This window comes from Bufo gargarizans, chromosome 3 (genome assembly GCF_014858855.1).
Source record: "Bufo gargarizans isolate SCDJY-AF-19 chromosome 3, ASM1485885v1, whole genome shotgun sequence".
In the NCBI taxonomy this organism is placed as follows: Eukaryota; Metazoa; Chordata; class Amphibia; order Anura; family Bufonidae; genus Bufo; species Bufo gargarizans.
This window is the reverse complement of record NC_058082.1, coordinates 231866581-231887031: the sequence shown is the minus strand read 5'-3', so window position 1 is coordinate 231887031 and position 20451 is coordinate 231866581. Positions and strand designations below refer to the sequence as shown.

General features: G+C 40.6%; 1 protein-coding gene across 1 annotated transcript in view; it reads right to left on the bottom strand.

Annotated features, from left to right (window-relative positions):
- PCCA (propionyl-CoA carboxylase subunit alpha) overlaps positions 1-20451 on the bottom strand; it is a 476636-nt gene that overhangs the window by 316838 nt on the left and 139347 nt on the right. Inside the window, exons 7-9 of the mRNA XM_044286403.1 lie at positions 19832-19963; positions 14961-14997; positions 13117-13195 (exon numbers count right to left, since the gene is read on the bottom strand). Of these exons, the coding sequence (XP_044142338.1) occupies positions 13117-13195; positions 14961-14997; positions 19832-19963 (248 nt within the window). The remainder of the gene's footprint in view (positions 1-13116; positions 13196-14960; positions 14998-19831; positions 19964-20451) is intronic.

Here is a 20451-nt window from a genome sequence, read left to right as displayed (position 1 = left end):
AAGGGTCTGATCCTGCTCCCCCTGGGCCAAGCTGAAAGTCTAGAGCTCGCTGACTGGTTTGTCCGGTCCCCGTCTCTGGAGGCGAAAAAGGTTGACGGTCCTATCTTGGAGGAAACTGAGAAGTAGCATTGTATAAAGCTGTCCGGTAAGATTGGATAAGGGCCCTGCAGTTCCTTGTTGGTACCTGAAAAAGGTAGATAGAAAGAACATAAAGGGGTTTAAGGGATTTCCAGAACGTAACATCAGAGAGGACGTGTGGGTTACTCTGTGTATGGGCAAGACTACACTGTAATGTTGCCAACCAGTGGATAGTGCTGCCTCGGAAGCGTGACCACAGCACCACTGGTAGTAGAGAAAAGTGGTGCCGCCTCGGAAGTGTGTCCACCGCACCACTAATAGTGCTGCCTCCGAAGTGTGTCCAACAGCACTGTTGTAATTCACCAGGTGTGCGAGTACCTGGATAGTGAATTACAAGGAGCCATCCATGGGATGGGGGCTACACATAGTAAATGTTCCTCTGAAATGGAAGCAGAGAAATGGGTCTCTGCAATAGATATTGTGCAATGCGCAAAGGGCACTGAAGCAACAAAAGACTGTAAACAAATATTAAAGAAATTGGGAGCAGGTGTGAATGGAACATTCTTACTAACTTTAAGGGGCGGTTAGAGGGCCATAACAAATATGACCAGGCCACAATGTGGTATGATGTAGCCGAGGGAATGACCATGACTGCCCATAAGGCAAAAGACACTGACTAAAGGGACAGTGTATAAAATATGGGATGCGATTAAAATTGTCAACAAAAGAATTAATCATCCCTCATGAAGTATGGTCTATTAGCCACAATAACCCACAAAAATCTCTCTCTCCAACAGCACCACCTCCATATAACCGGAGGGTTGAACATGTCCTAAGTGTGGACAACAAAACCCAGACACGGAAGAGAGATGCTCAGCCTGTGGGGAGCCCAAGCCACACTCCTGTGTGGGCTTATACCCACTGGTCAATAAGACCCTCCCCACAGTCAGAGCTGGGCAAGCGGAAACACATGATTATAATGTTTATTGGCCATGGACCCCTAGTGAGTTGCTGGCCATCTGTAACACTTTGCCAGACCCCCGTAGTGTCCCCAGTACTATCCTTCGTAAATTGGAAAGTATCCAGACCGCATATAAAGCCACTTGGGTGGATCTGGAGAGTCTTCTAGAGACAAAAGAAGGGGAGGTACTTAACAATCAAATGTTGGCAAAGGCCCCGGGTGCTGTCCCTATAGATAAGGCCACAGACCAGTCGGACCAGGAATTTATCATGGCCCTTAAACCCTGGGTGAAAGAGCAACAGGACAATCAGACTGATACCTTTATGACGCAAACACAAGATGCTATGCAGACAGTAGCTGACCACGCCACAGCTTTAGACCAGCTCTGGCTTGACTATGGCTATGAGAAAGGAGACAGTAAGGACAGGAGACTACTAAAACATACATTCATGTCTGGATTAAAAGCACCCATACAGGATGCTGTAAAAAAGGACCTGCCAGTTCCCTGACCTAGTGGCCATAGCAAAGGGAGCCGAGCTAGACTTACAAAAATAAAAATAAGCCAATAATGGCTAATCAACCCTTCAAACCAAAGGGCAGGCTCCAGATAAAAGGTTCCAAGTCGAGCCTGGTCTCCACGTAACTGGGACCAGGTAACTTTTTGGAATTGTGGGAAAAATTGGCATTATTCAGTGAAATGTCCCCAGAAAGGTCAGGCTACTCCCCAGACCTCTAAATGACAGCAATCCTGTGAGTTCCCTCAACATTAACTACCCCCTTTACACAGGTCCACAACTAACCATTACATCCACATGTGAGGACACAGGGAATTCAATTGACTTTTTGGTAGACACATGAGCAACCCCTACCCCAATACAAGAAAAATATGTGCCTGACGAGCTTATCTCCTCAGATTATAATTATTGTCAAGGGGTTGAGGGAACGTCTGTTAAACTCCCCCTAATAAAGCCTGTTAAACTTAACATTCATGATGCCTTCTCTATTGTCACATGTGTGTTGGTAAGATCAGATAGTCTATACAATTTACTGGGGACTGACGTGCCATGAAATCATCTGTGGATTTCTCTTCAGGAAATCCCCAAATTACAAACCCTGTGCCTGAAGAAACTTTGTGCGCACTTATGTCCTTAATGACGCTCAACACCTCCTCTACCTCTAAATTTACACCCCCAGACTGGCTGTCTGAAGTCCCATCACATTTGTGGGAGACTTCCAAGACAGACGTGGGTAGACTACCAGTAACTCCGGTAGTCGTACAGCTGAAACCTGGCACTAAGCCACCATGTATACGTCGGTACCCACTAAATTCTTCACAGGAAGATCCTATAGCAAATTATCTAAAAGATCTGTTGGAGAAAGGATTGATAATCCCTATAAAAGCCCCTTCAAATAAGCCCCTATTTCCGGTGACCAAGAGACAGATTGAAGGGTCAGCCTCCAGTCTATAGTATGGTACAGTATTTACTGCCATTAAATCATGTAACTGTCATCATCTATAGGTACTTGGTTTAACAGCGTGTGTGGATTGGGCACTTGAGGTGTATTTATATACACCACAAGTGCCCAATCCACACACGCTGTTAAACCAAGTACCTATAGATGCCACATCTTTTAAAGTCATTGATCTTGCAAATGCTTTCTTTTCTGTCCCTTTACATGAAGAATGCTGGCCCTATTTTGCTTTTACTTTCCGTCACAAGCAGTATGCATGGGTAGTTTTATCACAAGGGCATGCCAATTCTCCAGATATTTTCTCTACTGCTCTACATTCTGTGTTGCACTACTGGCAGTGGGCCTATCGGACACTGTTCTTTTGCAATATATTGATGATCTGTTACTTTGTTGTCACAGTCCTGAACAGTGTAAAGAGGGAACTTTATCTTTGCTTATTTTCCTTGCTGAAAATGGTTGCAAAGCCTCCTAAGAGAAGTTGCAACTTTGTGAATCTACTGTGACGTTCCTAGGTCACTGTATTTCTCCAGGTATTAAACACCTTACCTCTGAAAGGGTTACTGCTATACAGCAGCACCCCCTGCCGAGAACTTCAAGGGCTCTGCGTGGCTTCATTGGCCTTGTCAGTTACTGTCGCCCCTGGATTAGAGATTGCTCTCAGATGATGCAACCACTATATGACTGCCTCAAAGTAGAGACTTTTGAACTAACACCAGAAGCTGTGAGTGCATTTCATGCATTAAATCTAACTCTCACTACAACACCAGCATTGGGCATCCCAACTACAAACAAAATTTCATATTGTATTGTCATGAGCAAGGAGGATTTGCCTCAGGTGTACCAAAAACAGGGGGACCGGATGCGACAGGATACTATTCTAGCAGTCTAGATAGTATTGCTATAGCACTACCCACTTGTTTCAGAGCTGTTGCTGCAACCTCTGAATTTGTGCTAAAATCTGAAGACTTGGTACTACAACACCCTCTCACATTACAAGTACCCCATTCAGTTGCTGAACTACTACACGCATCTGTCTCAAGTCAGAATTACAAAATATGAGATGACACTACTCAGTCCCCACATTACCTTACAGCGATGTGAAATTCTAAATCCAGCTACTTTGTTACCTGTGGATTTAGAAGAGGAGGAAAGGTGGGAGTAGTAGAAATGTCTGATCCAATTGCAAATCATAACTGTCATGAATTGATGATGGCAGAAACCAAAGGGTTACCAAATGTTACAGAAACACCATTAACTAACCCTGATGCTGAGTGTAAAGGATCTCCTGGCACCCGACTGGGTACCTCAGTTGATGGATGCTCCTAGTGCTTCCTTAGGGCTCCAAGCACCCCACTTGACACCGTAAAACTGCCAACACCACGAACCTCCGCAACTTGGTTGGGATTTCGCTGTCTTCCACCCACCCTGGGCCCAAGACCAGGATACAGCTTCCAGTGGGTAGAACAGTCTCTCACACAGTTCTATGAACTGGGTAGAAGCTTTGCCAGTAGTATTATATGCCATCCACACTACTCCTACTGGACAAGACAAGCTTAGTCCTTTTGAAATTTTATTTGGCTCTGCGCCACGGACAGGGTTATATTTTCCCCAACAGTTGCAAGCCGACTACTCTACTCTGATTTCATACTTGGTAGAGTTGTAGCCCCTCGTACTGGAGATGCAACATGGAATTGGGCACTCATGCGCATATTTGGTGGTACTGTGATAAAATAACTCCCTTTTGGCAAAAAAGTATGTGGAGTTTTGTCGAAAGGGAGTGGAATACACATCCCTGTTACTCCGAAACTTTGCCTTTTTGGATTACAAAGTGATTTACACGGTTCCAAAGGTATGCAAATCTTGTGTGCTGCTCTGCTGGCCTCAGCTAGACTTATCATTGAGACCCACTGGAAGCAGCAAATAACCCCTGCGATCCAGAACTGGATTATCAAGTGTGATCAGATATGCCGGCTTGAGTAGATAGTGCATTGGGACTCCGGGTCCCCACTTCAATTTGAAGCCATATGGAACCCTTGGAGATCCTATCGACGCTTCATACTGAATTAGTTGCATTATACTCTGCAATACTATTTAAGTGCATGTCTGTATTATCTGAGTAGCAGCCTCTTACATGGTAATGAGCGGGTCTGTGTATATATGGATGAGACTTGCAGACAGCAATTTCTTGGTACCTAAATGTCCAAGGAAACGTTGCTGGTATATGATTCTGGAATAGGAAATATGTATCATTTTTTTTCCTTCCTTTTTTTCCCTCAGACCAACCCCCCCCCCCCCCCCCCCCTTTCCCCCTACCTATTTTCATGTTTTGAATTTGGTTTAAGGTTTAACACGTGGTGATCAGTGCTACGTGACTAAATGTTCTCATATAGATATACTTTATTCAAAATGTTTGACTACACCACCGACTATAACGTCATATAATTTGAATCTGATGCTCACTATGTCATCTCTTTTCTATCTCCTATTTGAATGGATATGTGTCAAACTGCCATTATAACTGTCTCATTTGCTGAAAAAATTATAAAGAGAGTTTCAAAACAAACATACTTGGTAGAGTTGCATGAAAATCTGTCAAAGGTGCATTGACGTGTTTTCTCTTCTATACCAGATCCTAATTCTCTTGAAGGTACACATTCTCTGGTTCCTGGAGATTAGGTAGTCCTGAAGAGGCATGTGAGAAAGACCTTGGAGCCAAGGTTTGAACCATGTAGCTAAGATAAAGGGACGCTTTGTCAGTTTACCACAGGTATATGTGTGGGAAACAGATTGTAGAAACGCTACTCTGGTATTAAATATGGAATTTGAGGGTACGCCATGTAACATAGTGGATACTGACTGTAACAGTTTATGCTTCTGTCCAACTATGAAAGCTTCTTGTGCCCCCAGGTGTGCCCGTCCAGGAGAAACAGACGAGGACCAATGGAACTGTGAGACCAAATTGTATGGTAATATGATATGATTTCAGGGATGCATGGGACATCATGGTAGGATTAAACCAGGACTATACTACATTTGTGGTAACAGAGCTTAATCATGGCTCCCCATGGGGGCATGGGGCAACTGTACCGTAGAAAGTTGTCCCAGACATCAGACCACGCTCAAACATTTCATTTACCGGTGCACCTGAAAAAACCCTTCTTGAGAAGACTAGAAATAAACTAGAGTTATTCACATCAGCAAATAAAGCCTGGATGTGGTTCCCTTTCTGGACAGGTTGGGGAATTGAGTTAGAAAACACAATCAAATACAGCCACCACAGGAGCTGTTCCTACTCATAGGACAAGGTTGAGTACTACAAGGCTGCCGCAGTATACAAGAACCCAAAATCTAAAAAGGGCAGTAGTAAAACTCAACTTTTAATGATGTGTCCAAAAGGTCAAAAAAGCCCCAATATAACCATGAAGCCACACCAATTAGACAATAAGTATCACAAAATCCAATCAGACACGTGTATGTTGAATACTTAAATCAACCCGTATTCTGTAATATACACACCGCTTACCCGAATAGATGTATGGGTAGAGGTAGGCAAAATCAACGTCCACACCATTTAATTCACGTCTTCACAGATAGATAAATTGGGACAATCTTGTTTTCACAATCCTCAAACACGTCACCCCTTCATTGTCTAATTGAATAGTGTATAGTATTTGAAAGGACATTAAAGAGATAGAACCCTATCAATGATTATTCAAAGGGGTTAAGCGAATTGATAAAATCGACACATACCTTGGTGCAACTAGAGAGTTATGTTTATCAGAAGAGGGGTAATAACAAGAAGTTTAATAAAATTTGGTATACCTGGATTGACCATTTCCATCTTACTGTTTAGGACAGTGGCATGGGGAAGGCAATGAAAGTGAGAGGTGTAACGTATGTGACATGAACATGGGTATAATGCAAGATACAAAGTAGTAAATGTATGTGATGATCTGCTTGTGGTTTTGAATGTACAATGAATCACACTCTACAATATGCTGTGGACTTTTTAGATGCTGGACTGCACCTGGACTTTGGGGTGGGGGAGGGTGGGTGGGGGGGTGGGGGACGGGTTTATGTGTGTTGTCACTTTTGTCTACATGCAAAAAATGGAAAATTTGATCTTAACTGATCTTCAATAAAAAGATTTGATCAAAAAAAAAAGATTATTCAAAGGGGTGCTAAGAAACCTACCCACAGGTGCTCAGATAAATAGAAAATAATGTCCCTACGCGTTTCATTTATTTATATAGCCCCAAACTCATCAGGGAACACTGGACTAGTGCAACGCCTATGCAGGATAGTCCATTCCTAGAATAGTCGTCCTAAGGGGTGTATGGTCGCACTTCCAGCAATGTTTACCCATAAACGGTACATGACGCCACACTGGTATAGGGGATGCCACATATCTACAGTGGCTTCTACCCTATGTTACAACACCCTTACCGTTTATGGGTGAACATCAATAGATTGATTCAGTTCTGACCAATTAAAAGTATTATTTGTGTACCAATCAAAAGTTATTGTTGAAATATTTGTAAACCAATCAGGTCAATACTTTAAGAGGTTACACCCTTGGAAGGGGTATAAACATAGGGCAAAGTACATTCCCTTTTTTGGATCCTGGCAGAGTTTTGAACTGTGCGCTGACCTCTGTAATTTTTCTCAGTCAACGTCATTCACCTGAACACGTGGTATCGATACTCACGTGACTGACCCTTGGTCTGCGACAACACAGACCTGATTACAAGTAATTAAGGTGTGTAAATGCACAAAACAATCAACAATAGACCCTTCTTTTCCCTTTCAATTCACACAACACTGTGAAATAGATATATATATTATTTTATTTATTTTTTACAGGATTATTGCTTCAAGAAACTTACCCTAAAGAGCAGATTTACTAAGCAAAATGCAACAGGATTCTGTCACTGATCATCTACTATGGAGAGGTAAGCTCCAGATTAGACCAGGAAAGCTGTGGATGTTGTATATCTTTCTTGCCATTGTTAACGTCAAAATAATCATTAGAAAAATCTATGTACTGTTCTTTAAAATATTTGTACATTATAATTAGCTTGTCCTATGTCATCTTTTTTCTAAATTCAGCCATTCCCTTAATTATCTTCTTTGACCTTCTCTGTACCTGCTCTACTTAAGTCACACATGTTCCCATCAGTTGCACACAATATTACACGTGTGGTCTAGCTGGAGCTTAATATAGAGGCAAAATAATGTCCTTGTCATGACACCTATATCTGTTTTGATGCATCCTATGATTTTATATATCGGTTAAAAGAAGAGGTCCCAATACTGACCCCTGTGGTACCTCACTGGTGACTGACCCAATCTGAGCATGTACCTCCCTCTGTTTCCCATCACAGAGCAGGTGTTAACTAATTTACACATATACTCCTAGTCACAGCACTCTCATTTTATGTACCAACCTTTTATGCAGTACAGTATTAAATGCCTTTTATAAGTCTATTACTTTGTTAAGAGGACAGGACGTTTTGCCGGCCTCCATGAGGGACGCTGTGGTAGTGGTCATTCCAAAACCGGGTAAGGATCCGACGTTTCTGGAGTCCTACAGGTCCATATCCCTCCTCCCGGTAGATGTAAAAATCTTGGCAAAAATATTGGCCATCCGCCTAAACAGGGTTATTAATACTTTAATACGTGATGACCAATCAGGATTTATGTCTGATAAAAGCATGTCTATCAACCTAAGGAGGCTTTTCCTTAATCTTCAACAGCGAGTAGATACGGGGGGTGTAGGGCGGTGGTTTCTCCTGACGCTGCCAAAGCCTTTGACAGCATCGGGACTATCTATGGGAAACCATGAAAATTATGGGGTTTAGCCCGGGATTTTTATCCTGGGTGAAACTTTTATATAGATATATCTGTCCAGAGTTAGAGCAAATGAAAAGCTTAGTCCGCAATTCTCGCTGTATCGTGGGACTAGACAGGGGTGTCCTCTGTCCCCACTTCTATTTGCAGTGGCCATTGAACCGTTAGCGTGTACACTGCGTGCGTCAGCGGATTGGACAGGGCTTCCGTTGGGTCCTCATGAAGAATGAGTCTCTCTATACGCAGATGACCTGCTTTTGTACATTGGTGACCTGGAGCGGTCGATCCATCCGGTGATGCAACATATTACTGAATTTCAGATCGGGGTTACGTATCAACTGAGATAAATCGGTGATACTTCCAATTGATACGCTCCCTCTCCATATGGATTGGTCAAAGATTCAATTACAAATCGTTGATAAATTTAAATATCTTGGTGTCCTGATTGCATGAAGAGTTGCGGACTATGTTAGACTTAATATAGACCCCCTGTTAACTAAATTTCTGGATAAGGTCTCCGCCTGGTCCAAGCTCCCGCATTCAGTGGTGGGGAGATGCAATTTGATTAAGATGATCCTGATGCCCAAACTGCTATATCTCTTACACAACTCACCTGTTTGGGTTCCCCAAAGGTTATTCTATAAAATTCAAGGCATTTTCCGATCACTTATATGGAAGAAAAAGCAACCTAGAATAAAATTGGAGAGATTGCAGAGAGGCAAGGAGGAGGGAGGTCTGTCTGCACCAAATCCCTGGGTGTATTATGTAGCTGCCCAATTGCAATATTTAAAGGGTTGGGGGCAACGTATGGAAGGAGGGCCCTCGGCACATATAGTATCTTATGTGGGAAAGCAAGACATACTAATCGTGTACCTGAAATAGGGAGAGTACAAGGTGTTGAGGATGTGTAAGATCTGGTCCAAATTTAAAGATATTATTGGCCTTACTGGACTCTATGGACATGCTCCTTTTTTGGCAAAACCCGAAGCTTCCGGAGATATTTAAACTAGAGGGTTTTTTTCCTTGGGAGAAAAAGGGTGTCCTCAGTCTAAACCATATTCAGGAGGATGGTAATATGAAATCCTTTGCACAGCTACAAAGAGAGTTTGCACTCCCGCACTCAACCTTCTATCAATTTTTACAACTGAGGCACACATATCAGGCACAGTTTGCGGGGAGTGCAAAGGTTTTAGCTACTCCAACGATTATGCAGCAGCTATTAAGCAAGGGCAATACGAAGGGGTTGATCTCCTTGTTATACAGACATATTAACGGCATCATTTCTCCTTCAGAGACCCTTCCGGTTAAAGATAAATGGGAGGCTGAAGTAGGACATTTTACTCAGGAACAATGGAAGGATATGCTGTCCCTAACGCCCTCTTTGACTCTCAATGAAGCACAGCGTCTGTCACAATTATACTTACAACACAGGGTGTGCAAAACTCCTGTTTTTATGTATAAGATAGGCCTTCGGCCTGACTCATGTTGTCCTCAGTGTGCAATGGAAAATGCATCCTTAATACACATCTTTTGGACGTGCTCTAAATTTGAAAAATTTTGGAAGTAGATAGTGAAGCTTATTAAGCAAGTTACGCAGATAGACATACCATGTAACCCTAAAATGTTAAAATGTGTCCCTTGGGTCAATTGGATGTGGAGGTCCAGGGTAATTATATATTTCTTTGTATACAAAGAATGCTCTTTAAAGCACGTATATTAATAGCTAGACATTGGATTGCACCTGACCCTCCCACGAGATGGGAATTTGTTAACAAACTGAACGTTATTCTGCATTATGAGAGAGGTATCTATCTGAAGAGGAAACGTCCAAATAGGTTTATGTCTGTGTGTGGGGGGGGGGGGGGGGGGGGGGGGAGGAATGGGTGTCTGATCCAGGATTAGTCTCAAGGGCGCTAGCAGAGGAATGTATCCGAGATCAAATGTCTGGGTTAGGTAGATTACGGTAATCTTGATCACACGCTATAGACCACATTATGCTGTGTGGATCGCTGAGCGATGGAGCTTGACTCTGTGGATTGCCCCAAACTCGTTGAGAAATATAGGATATGCTCTGTTAGCAATGATAGGATATCGTGTGGTGTTGGGTTGGCCGTCTCAACGCACAATGCTATATAATGCAGTACTGTACAACACTAGACAATACAATGCACTTTTGGTTATGGGATAGGGTTGGGGTAGAGGTATTGAAAATGGGGGAAAAATAATGTCAAGCACGAAGCGTAATGAAGACAAAAACTAATAGACATTGTAATATTGATGCACTTTATTGTGTCAACAAATGTCACTTGCCGATTGTCATTTTGCTGCAATTTGCTCGACAATAAAAAAATACACTGATTTAAAAAAAATTAAAAAAAAAGAGGATAGGAGGTTTCATCATCATCATAGACAGAGTCTTCCATAGATTTCCATCTTCATTTGAACTTGCAAAAAGTTGCAAATGAAGATAAACGTGACAAGCTCTGCCCACTCTCTGCCCTCAGCACGTCCTTTTCTCAGAAAGTAGTGAGGACGGCACAGAAACGCCACTTGCGATCTGTCACACGTGGCATTTAAAAAGTCACAAACACGTTTATGACGTTTTCTGCCACTTTTCCCTTGTGTGAGCCATAGGGTGGGGTTCACACTAGCGTTAGGGATTCCGTTATTGCTTTCAGTTATAACGGAACATAACAGAATTTATAGGATGGAATGCAAAACAGAAGCCTTTAAGTGGCATTCCGTTTTGCTCCGTCCTAATAGAAGTCTATGGGAAAACATAACGGATACGTCTGGGTCCCGTTATGCAAGACGGAAAACAAAGTCCTGTCGACAGGATTTTGTTTTCCATCTTGCATAATGGGAACCAGACAGATCAGTTTTGATTCCAATAGACTTCTATTAGGACGGAGAGCAAACAGAATGCCTTTTAAAGGCGTCCGTTTTACATTCCGTCATAATGCAAGTCTATGGGCAGCAAAACGAATCCGCCCTTCCGTCTTATGGATTCCGTTATGTTCCGTTATACCCCATTATAACGGAAAGCCATAATGGAATCCCTGCTGCTAGTGTGAACCCACCCATATTGATAAATTTCATAAAGTTTCTGCTTGTCTAGTTTTATTCCATATTAAATTAACTTAGTTTTGGTCACTGTCTGCCTCTGTGAAACAAAGACGAGGGGTAGGGAGATATCTAATCACTTAGAAAGCTGATTGCAGCACTAGCATTACAACAAGAAGAGATTTCCGTTTCAGCAATCATTGAAAGATAAAATACACCTTTTCCCTCCTTTCCTAGTAGAAGCCAAACTGGCTACATCTCATTATAGCAATGCAGGAAAACCTCTCTACAATGAGCTAGAAAAGGGTTTCTGTTTTCACATGATGAGATCCTGTATGGTAATGAATATACAGCTTTGGGGAATATCCACTTAAGAAGTCTTTAAGACTTTGGTGCGGCCTCATCTGGAATATACAGTTCAGTTGTGGGAACCAGTCCATAGAAAGGATGCCCTGGAGCTGGAGAGTGTACAAAAGAGAGCGACTAATCTGATGAGGGGCATGGAGGGTCTTGGGTTATGAGGAAAGATTAAAAGAACTACATTTATTTAGTCTTGAGAAGAGACGTCTAAGGGGGAACATGATTAACCTATACAAATAATGGCCCGTACAAAAAATATGGTGAAAAACTGTTCCATGTGAAATACCCTGAAAAGACAAGGGGCACAGCCTCCGACTGGAGAAGAAAAAGTTCAATCTCCAGAAGCGTCAAAGCTTCTTTACTGTAAGAACTGTGAATCTGTGGAAAATACTTCCTCAGGACGTGGTCACAGCAGGAACAGTGGACAGTTTTAAAAAGGGCCTAGAAAAATTATTTAAAGTGAATGACAACGCTTATGAAAATGTGTAGAAATCTGGGTCTCACTTCCTTTTCTAAAATTCGGGTCCCCTCCTACCCCTTGGCTGTGATAGACTTATGTCTTTTTTCAACCGTATTAACCATGTGTGACTGGAGCGCTTGAAAGCCTAAGAGAAATGTTACCTTTTTGAAATTAGACCTTTAATTTAATTTCTTTTTTGTAATCCTAGCTCCCATTTTTCCCTTATTAGAGGGAAACAAAGGGTCCCAGATTTACTAATGCGTAAGTGCCAAAAATCTGTCTAAAAAAAAAAATCTGGCAAGGCGTTGAGAAAGCATCGGGAGACGTCTCTGCACTGCATGTGTTACAACAAACTTTTTAGTTTAAATAAAGTTTTTACCAGAGAGTGGCGCTGGATTCCATATCTTCACTGGTGATTAGCTAGATCCTTTTGTGGCCAAATCTTCAGTATGAAATTCTTTACTAAATTGTGTACTTCTCCAAAACATTCTGAGATGAAGTCAATATTATGTAGTTTACATGAGTACTGATTATTTATCCATCTCTCAAGGGTATTTGCATGTAACTTGATAAATCCTAACATAATTCTGGTGATATATACTATATATCTAGTATTTGCACAATTAGGTCTTAAGGAAATCCAAAATGAGAACAAACTGAGGTAAAAATACAACCTTACATACGGTATGTTACTTTGTATCACAATGACAACAATAAAAATAAAAAAAGACAGCGCAAAGAAGCAATTAGAAGTAGACCGGCTATATAGACTTCAGATAACTTTGAAGTGACAGTTCAGCACATATCCTCAAAACAAAGATGTAGAATTTGATAGTATTAATCAAAGTTAACAGTGTGGACAGCAGCTCACCTGGTCTCTTCATCATCCCAAGCAATCCTCATGCCTTTACCACCACCACCCGCTGAGGCCTTGATCATGACGGGGTAGCCTAACAGCAGGGAGCAATTAAACACAAGTTGAGGCTTTGATCATTTGGTCATACTACAAACATGACAGTTTGGCATGCCCCATGTTACAGTAAGCAATATTAATTTTTTTTTATTTTTTTACTTTTAATCTGTGTCATGTTTGAGTTATCCCCCAATAGATCTGTTTTAATGAAAACGAGTAAGTTTTGTGGATTTGTTAGTTTTTAGCGTGATAATATATATGGAAAGCCATAATCTCAAAATACAGATGCTTCTTATTTTTATAAAGAAATCCTGTAAACTGCCTTTCACTATTGTATTACATAGTGTCATAGATTTGTTGTTGCTGTGGGGGTGCTAGTTCCAGTGCCGGAGGCTGCAGGGAACTATTGGGGTAGGGGTGCAGAGTGATGGACCCTCACTGACTGGATATTTATGTCCTATCCTGAGGACAGGTCATCCATATCAGGAGCCTCGAAAATCCCTTTAAATGCATTATTGGTGTAATAATGGGCTAGCACATATCTATTTAACCTCTGGTATCTTCACCTATCTGCAAAATAGGACCCACTTACGGTGTTAAAACATCTTTGACCGAATTGTGATCTATATAATATGAACTGTATCCTTGACCAAATGTTTATTTGTCCATCTATGATGTATCAGAGTGATCAGTTGCCAGTTTAAAACGCAGCCTATTAGGTTGGCAATGGAACATGAAGAATATTTTTCAGCAGTGAAACCACCTTAACACAGAAGTCAAAAGAATACAACTGGCAAAGGTTCAGACAGAAGCCTCCATCACACATTCTCACAAAAATATGTAGTGTAATACGTAGCTGTATTTTGTCTTGCAAAAAGCCGGAACCCAACAGACCCACATAGTAAATGGGCTCCAGCATATGCCAGATCCAGGAATTCTGGTATTCTGTTCCTATGTTGGAACAGAATATCGGAATTAAAGCGCTGGTGTGATTTACATGCATTTCAGAAGCATTCAAATGGGTCCAGATACCATAAAAAGGAATGTCACTGCTTCATACATTTACAACAGTGGACTGCAACCTATTGGGATAAATGTGAGTCTCTGTGTGGTTGTGCAGTCTAAAATGTCTCAAAGTTTCTTTATTTTCAGGGACTGTCTTAACAGAGCATGGTGCCACAATTCTGGCAAACAGTAAACCTGCCCGCTCTTGAAAGTCTAGCATGGTACAAACACAAACTTCATACCTTTTATGATTGCACACTATTTATGTAAATGGTTCATTATAACTGTATAATATTTAAATTCTTGATACATTTTTAACACAACTTAAAAAAATAACTACCACATTTCCCACAGTATAAGAAAATGGCAGTGTGTCTTTTAATGCAAATACTATAGAGGAATTCCAATATGGATGCGTTTATTAGTATAGTTGGACTGGGGAGCAGTGAATATATGGGGGAGCAGTGAGATGAGAATTTATAAATGATGTTCTAGTACTGTAAAATAAGCTACATTAATATAGCTGATGAAACAGAATAAAGAGTAAACATATAGCTGTTACATTCAATGCCTGAACAGAAAGGGACTTTATGTACAATTTTCAAAGATAACACATGGTGTTAGAAGAAAAAAAAAAGAAGCCAATGCTTAAATTGTTCAAAAGCCATAGGCAAATGAGATCTTAAACTATTAAAACATTATTTGTTCTATAGGGATTACCTATTACACATTTAATTTAGTCAAGCATGTCTGCTAAGAGGCATACAAATCCCACCATAGCTAATTTAAGAACTTACCAATTTCCCTTGCAATTCTGACAGCTTCATCTGCATCCTGTAAAAGCAGGAAATGAGACTCACGTTAATCCCATCAGCCATTGCACTGTGTCCTAAGGGCAGTCATATATTGCACTACTGTCTCCTCCGATTCATTTAATGTTTGATTTTACAACCTTGTGACCTTGTTCATTCAGAGGAATGTAAAATTAATACCATAAGTGGAATGTAAATTCTACCTCATCATTATTATACTACTCGAGGAAAACTCAAAGCGCTATCCAATCAGCTGACAGGAAGCCCCACGACCATTGAAAGATGGCCTTTTGCAGTGGCCGAAATGAAGTGATTAAATTTCAGAGTTTACAATCCATAATAGGCCATAAATCAGGGCATTAAAACTTGTCGGCTAAAGCTTGTTTCATCTCCTCTCCTATTTGCTTGTCATGTTTTTCATGAAGCTGTCAGCAGGGGGAGATGATTCTCTATTGTTTCAAATGCTTAGCTTTACCAGCTTCCGAAAAGTAAAATAATCTAAGTTATACAATAAAAAAAAAAAAAAAAAAAAGAAAGCAAGAGGTAGGCTGGTGATACCATCTGTCATAAAATACGATTTCAACCAATACAAAGAGAGTCCTAAAGGTAAAAAAATATAAGACCGTCAATAGATAAAATGATCATACACACTATCTATATATATATATATTTTTTTTTTCGTATTTACATGTGCAAATTATATATCTGTAGATGACTCTTTTTAACTTTTAATTCATACATTTTTAAAAGACAGAAACCACATCTTGAATGTACGTTATTATGCAAGAAAATTTACATAAGGTAAAAATCCTCTTTCAAAGGAAAAAAAAAAGTTTCACTACTGTGTTACGGACTCATGAAGAGAAAGGACGCTAGCAGGGGAAGTTGGCAAAAAATTTAATTTCCTTTCATTAACTAGTCTGCTCCACAATCGCTGCTTGTTAAGTTCAAAGCAGTCTTAAGAACAACCTTAGCTTTAAGTCCTTTTACTCCGAGCACTTACATCTGCTAATGAGATTTTTTTTTTCCCTTGTCCACAAAATAACAATTGTTTTTAAGCCATAGATAAATTCCCTCACAAGAATGTATAGGTTTACTGTTTTATTACACCTTGTTTCTTTCTCTATGGGATGTTGGCTTAAAAGAATGAAATTCATGAAAAGGGGTCATTTAAGAATGTTAGTGGTTTGTACACATTGAGTAGCAAGGCCCTTTGTTCCTGCCGCTGACAGTTATGCGAGAATACTTCCCCTTAATAGCCTCTCTGTCAGGAAGTGTTAAACCTTCCAAATGCAGACAATTAGAACCTCTCCAGCAATATGCAGCAATGACTGATGAAGAGCTGCCATTACAGCACAAGTTGGGAACTTTCTGCATTTCTTTTGGCTTGCAAATTTGATTGTGTTGGAAGAACACAATTACCAGGCCAATTTATATCTGGGCAAGGAAACTGGGTAATAACCACAAATAAAAACAAGGAAACACAGCTTTGGAAGAATTAACACAAAAATGCTGTAAATAGAATTACACCTATACCATGAATAAAAGAACGATCCTTTGGTGCAAGAAATGTTAGGTTATTGTGCATTGTAAGAGCAGAGAAGCCTTCAGATCTCACTGAGCTCAGAGTAAAAGCATTTTACTGAATGTACAGATTTTTTGGGAACTACATATCTAATATCGCATTAGCCAACCTGCCTGGATAATACAAATGTGAACTTGTAAAGTCGAATTATTTGTATTAAATATTTGGCTGTCAAAATACAATGGATTTATACCAAACTGAAATTTTTTATTTTTTGCTCAACTACCTGATATCTTGAGGAGCCACATATGTGAACATATTTTAGAAGACTTGGGAGCACTTGCTCCTTTTCCTGGGGTGCTGGCATAACTTGGTGGTGTCCAGAAATTCCACCCCCTTCCTTTCACGCTGTGTGACGCTGAAGCAATGATTACCTGGGCTATATAAAAGGCACATGGACATACATGTATTGTATTGTACACATCGTTTTGGATCATGTTTTCATGAGAAGTCTACTCATCCAAAACAGAGTTTCCCCAGCCCAATTTCTAATTGTTTCATGTGGAAAATACATATACTTGACTGCCTTTGAGATAATTCTGCACCTCTTCACTGGCCACAGCCGTGTTTAAGCCTATGCAATGCCCCTCTACCCCTATCCTTCTCATAAACTGGTACACCATGATTTCTGGGCTCCATGCAATGCAATTGAAGGGAGGAAATAAAGAAGAAGCTGTAGAATATGAGCCGAGGCTACATCTTTTACATGCACTGGATTTATCAAAGAGGAAACTGAATTAAAAGTAAATTCAGTGTCTATGCAATCTTTACGATGTCTTTATCAGTAGTGATAAGTCAAAGCAACTGGACTTTCTATTTTTTTCCCCCTTAAAGATATTTTGATAGTCATCCGACTGGTTTTCTCATTCTAAGGGCTCATGCACACGACTGTGCTGTTTTTTGCGGTCCGCAAAGACATGCCTATTCTTGTCCGCAATACGGACAAGAATAGGACATGCTATTTTTTTTTGGCGGGGCCTCAGAATGGAGCAATGGATACGGACAGCACACAGAGTGCTGTCCGCATCTTTTGCGGCCCCATTGAAGTGAATGGGTCCGCATCCGAGCCGCAAAAACTGCGACTCGGATGCGGACCATAACTATGGTTGTGTGCATGAGGCCTAATTAAGAAAACCAGTCTTCATGGGGAAAAAAATATCAGTAGCTCTGACTTCTTACCATTATTACTTTACTGAGAGAGTAGTGGATGCATGGAATAGCCTTCCTGCAGAAGTGGTAGCTGCAAATACAGTGGAGGAGTTCAAGCATGCATGGGATAGGCACAAGGCCATCCTTCATATAAGATAGGGCCAAGGGCTATTCATAGTAATCAGTATATTGGGCAGACTAGATGGGCCAAATGCCGACACCTTCCATGTTTCTATGACCTGGATGAATGAGAACCTTCACAGACACTTTACAATAGAGAATGGTCACATAAGATATTGTAAACATTTAAAGGGGTATTCTGAGAATTGCATTTTATTTCATGTTCCCCCCATTCTTTACAACTTTTCCTTTTATAGTTATTAATATTTGCCTACCGGCTAGTGCTGCACTCCCCATTCAAGTTATGCTCCAGGCACTTCCCGGATCACTATCTGTACATTGTGCACATGATCCATTTCTGTCATCCCTGATGGCCTGTCCCCTGCACTCCATCACCACAGTGCATACGGGAGAATGAATCTCCCACTAGCCCCGGGAGAGCATAGAATAGTATCCCACTCCAGCCTTAGGCACACAATGCAGGTCAGCGCTGAGGCCGCTTTACTAGCTAGAGATTCATTCTCACACACTGCCCAAAATATTCTCAGAATACCCCTTTAATAACACATAAAAAATAAAATTATTAATGAAGTGTGAAGAATCATAGTTGTACACTTGTTTTCAGCGACAAAAAAAAAAAGATTACACGAAAATAATTCAAGGACATTCTTTTTTTACCTTTAGATATGGCAGATGCCCAAAAGATAATTACTGCCGTTTACACAGGATGCAACATCACAAATCCTGACACAGTTAGCAATAGTACAACCGCATTAAACAGGAATTATCATATACACAATCCTAATTTGCAATTAGCTGCTCATTTCTTAGCGATGTGCAAAATTAATCAGGCATGGAAATTAGACAAAATGAGAATTGCATGGCAAATGTTATTGTGGTTTAAGCAAACAAAATAAGTGCTTAAACATTCCACAAGCAAACTCCTCGTCAACACCCATAATCACCGTGCATTTTAAGCCTTTAGGAAGTGCGTTTAATTACAATTAATTTCCCTTGTTACACTTGAAAATAACTAATAAAAATCATTATCAAAAATAATTAGTATTTTTCCCGTTTTAGATGCTTCAACTTAGTTTAGGCTGGAATCATATATGCACTTTTTATGGCAGTTTTTAAACCAAAGACAAGAGTGGATACAAAAGAGAAAAGTATTAGCCGTGCTGTTAAATTATTTGGGATCAACTTCTTGCTTTGACACAAAAAACTGTAAGCACAAAACTGCATACGTAAGCCCTGCCTGCTTTATTTTCGCTTACAAGCACAAACGCACACGCGTATTTGGGACTGGTCTCTTCAAAGAGGCTTTCCCCATGCACAAGTGGCTAAGGCCTGTTTCACAGAAGAGATACAGAACGAGTCAGGGTCTGTTCAGATAAAAAGTCGAATCAGTTTTGTCTGCAATTGTGTCCTGCGCTTCATTTTTTCCCGGGTGGCTGCATTTTTTTTAATGCGTTTTTCACGTGTGTGATGATAAACTCAAGAATAACACTCTGAACTGGATGGACGGATTCTCTTTTCAGCCTTATGAACTATGTTACTAGGTTACGATGTTACTCAACATCTCCTAGCAACCATCAATGGAAAACGCATTGCATACGGAAGCCTTCCGTTTTTCATGCAAGCTCCATTCACTTCTATGGGGCCAGGGCAATTTTTCCTGAACGCAGACATGATCAGTGGTAAACTATGCTCATGTGCACAGACCCCTTGAAATAAATGGGTCAGGGTTCAGTCCAGATGCTATCCGTTTGCAACACGCATCGCTTCCGGATGTGCCAATAAGCAATCACTAAAATCAACTATAGTCTGAAAAACGTAAAACTGAAGCATCTATTGTCTAGGAATTCTGTTTAATTCCCTAGATTTATTCTGCAGAGGAAAAAAATGTTGACAGATTTCTAAGTCTAAAAGAAAACTAAATGAATAAGAATTGCAATTTGACTCATTCATTACAATATCTGGACCACAAACTGCTCCTCACCTTGACCACCCCGTCAAAGCCAGGGATGGTGTTGACCTGCGCATTCTTGGCTAATAGCTTGCTTTCAATCTTGTCTCCCATAGCTTGAATTGCATGAGTGTCAGGTCCAATGAAGGTGACGCTTTCTGCTGCCTGCGGAGACAATGAAGGTTTTACGTTTACTAAGAAAAAAAAAAAAAAAAAAAAACATATTAAATGTTATCTGTGGTTTCACACTTCAGAGGACTGTTTAAAGAGAGCATGTGGAGAGTAACGTAATTAAGGTTATACACTCGGCAAACAGCATTGTTTAGAAACCTGCCCATTCATTAAATGCACATTTTGGGTGATCACATAAAACTACAGTACATGCACTGAAACCCTGGCTTTCAGTGCTTCATTAGAATTTAAGTATCAGACAGGAGGTCCGTTTCTGTCAAGTGCCAGCTAAGTGATTGACAAATATGGCGTCCTCATTTAAATGCTCATCTAAATGGGGCTGCAGTTCACATCGGTCATTTCACTTTTCCAGAGCAATTTCGACAACACAAAAACACGTGACAGGAAGAACACGCATGCTACAGAAAAACTGGGGACATTTATCAAACCTGGTGTGCCAGTATTTTGGTGTTCACTTTGCA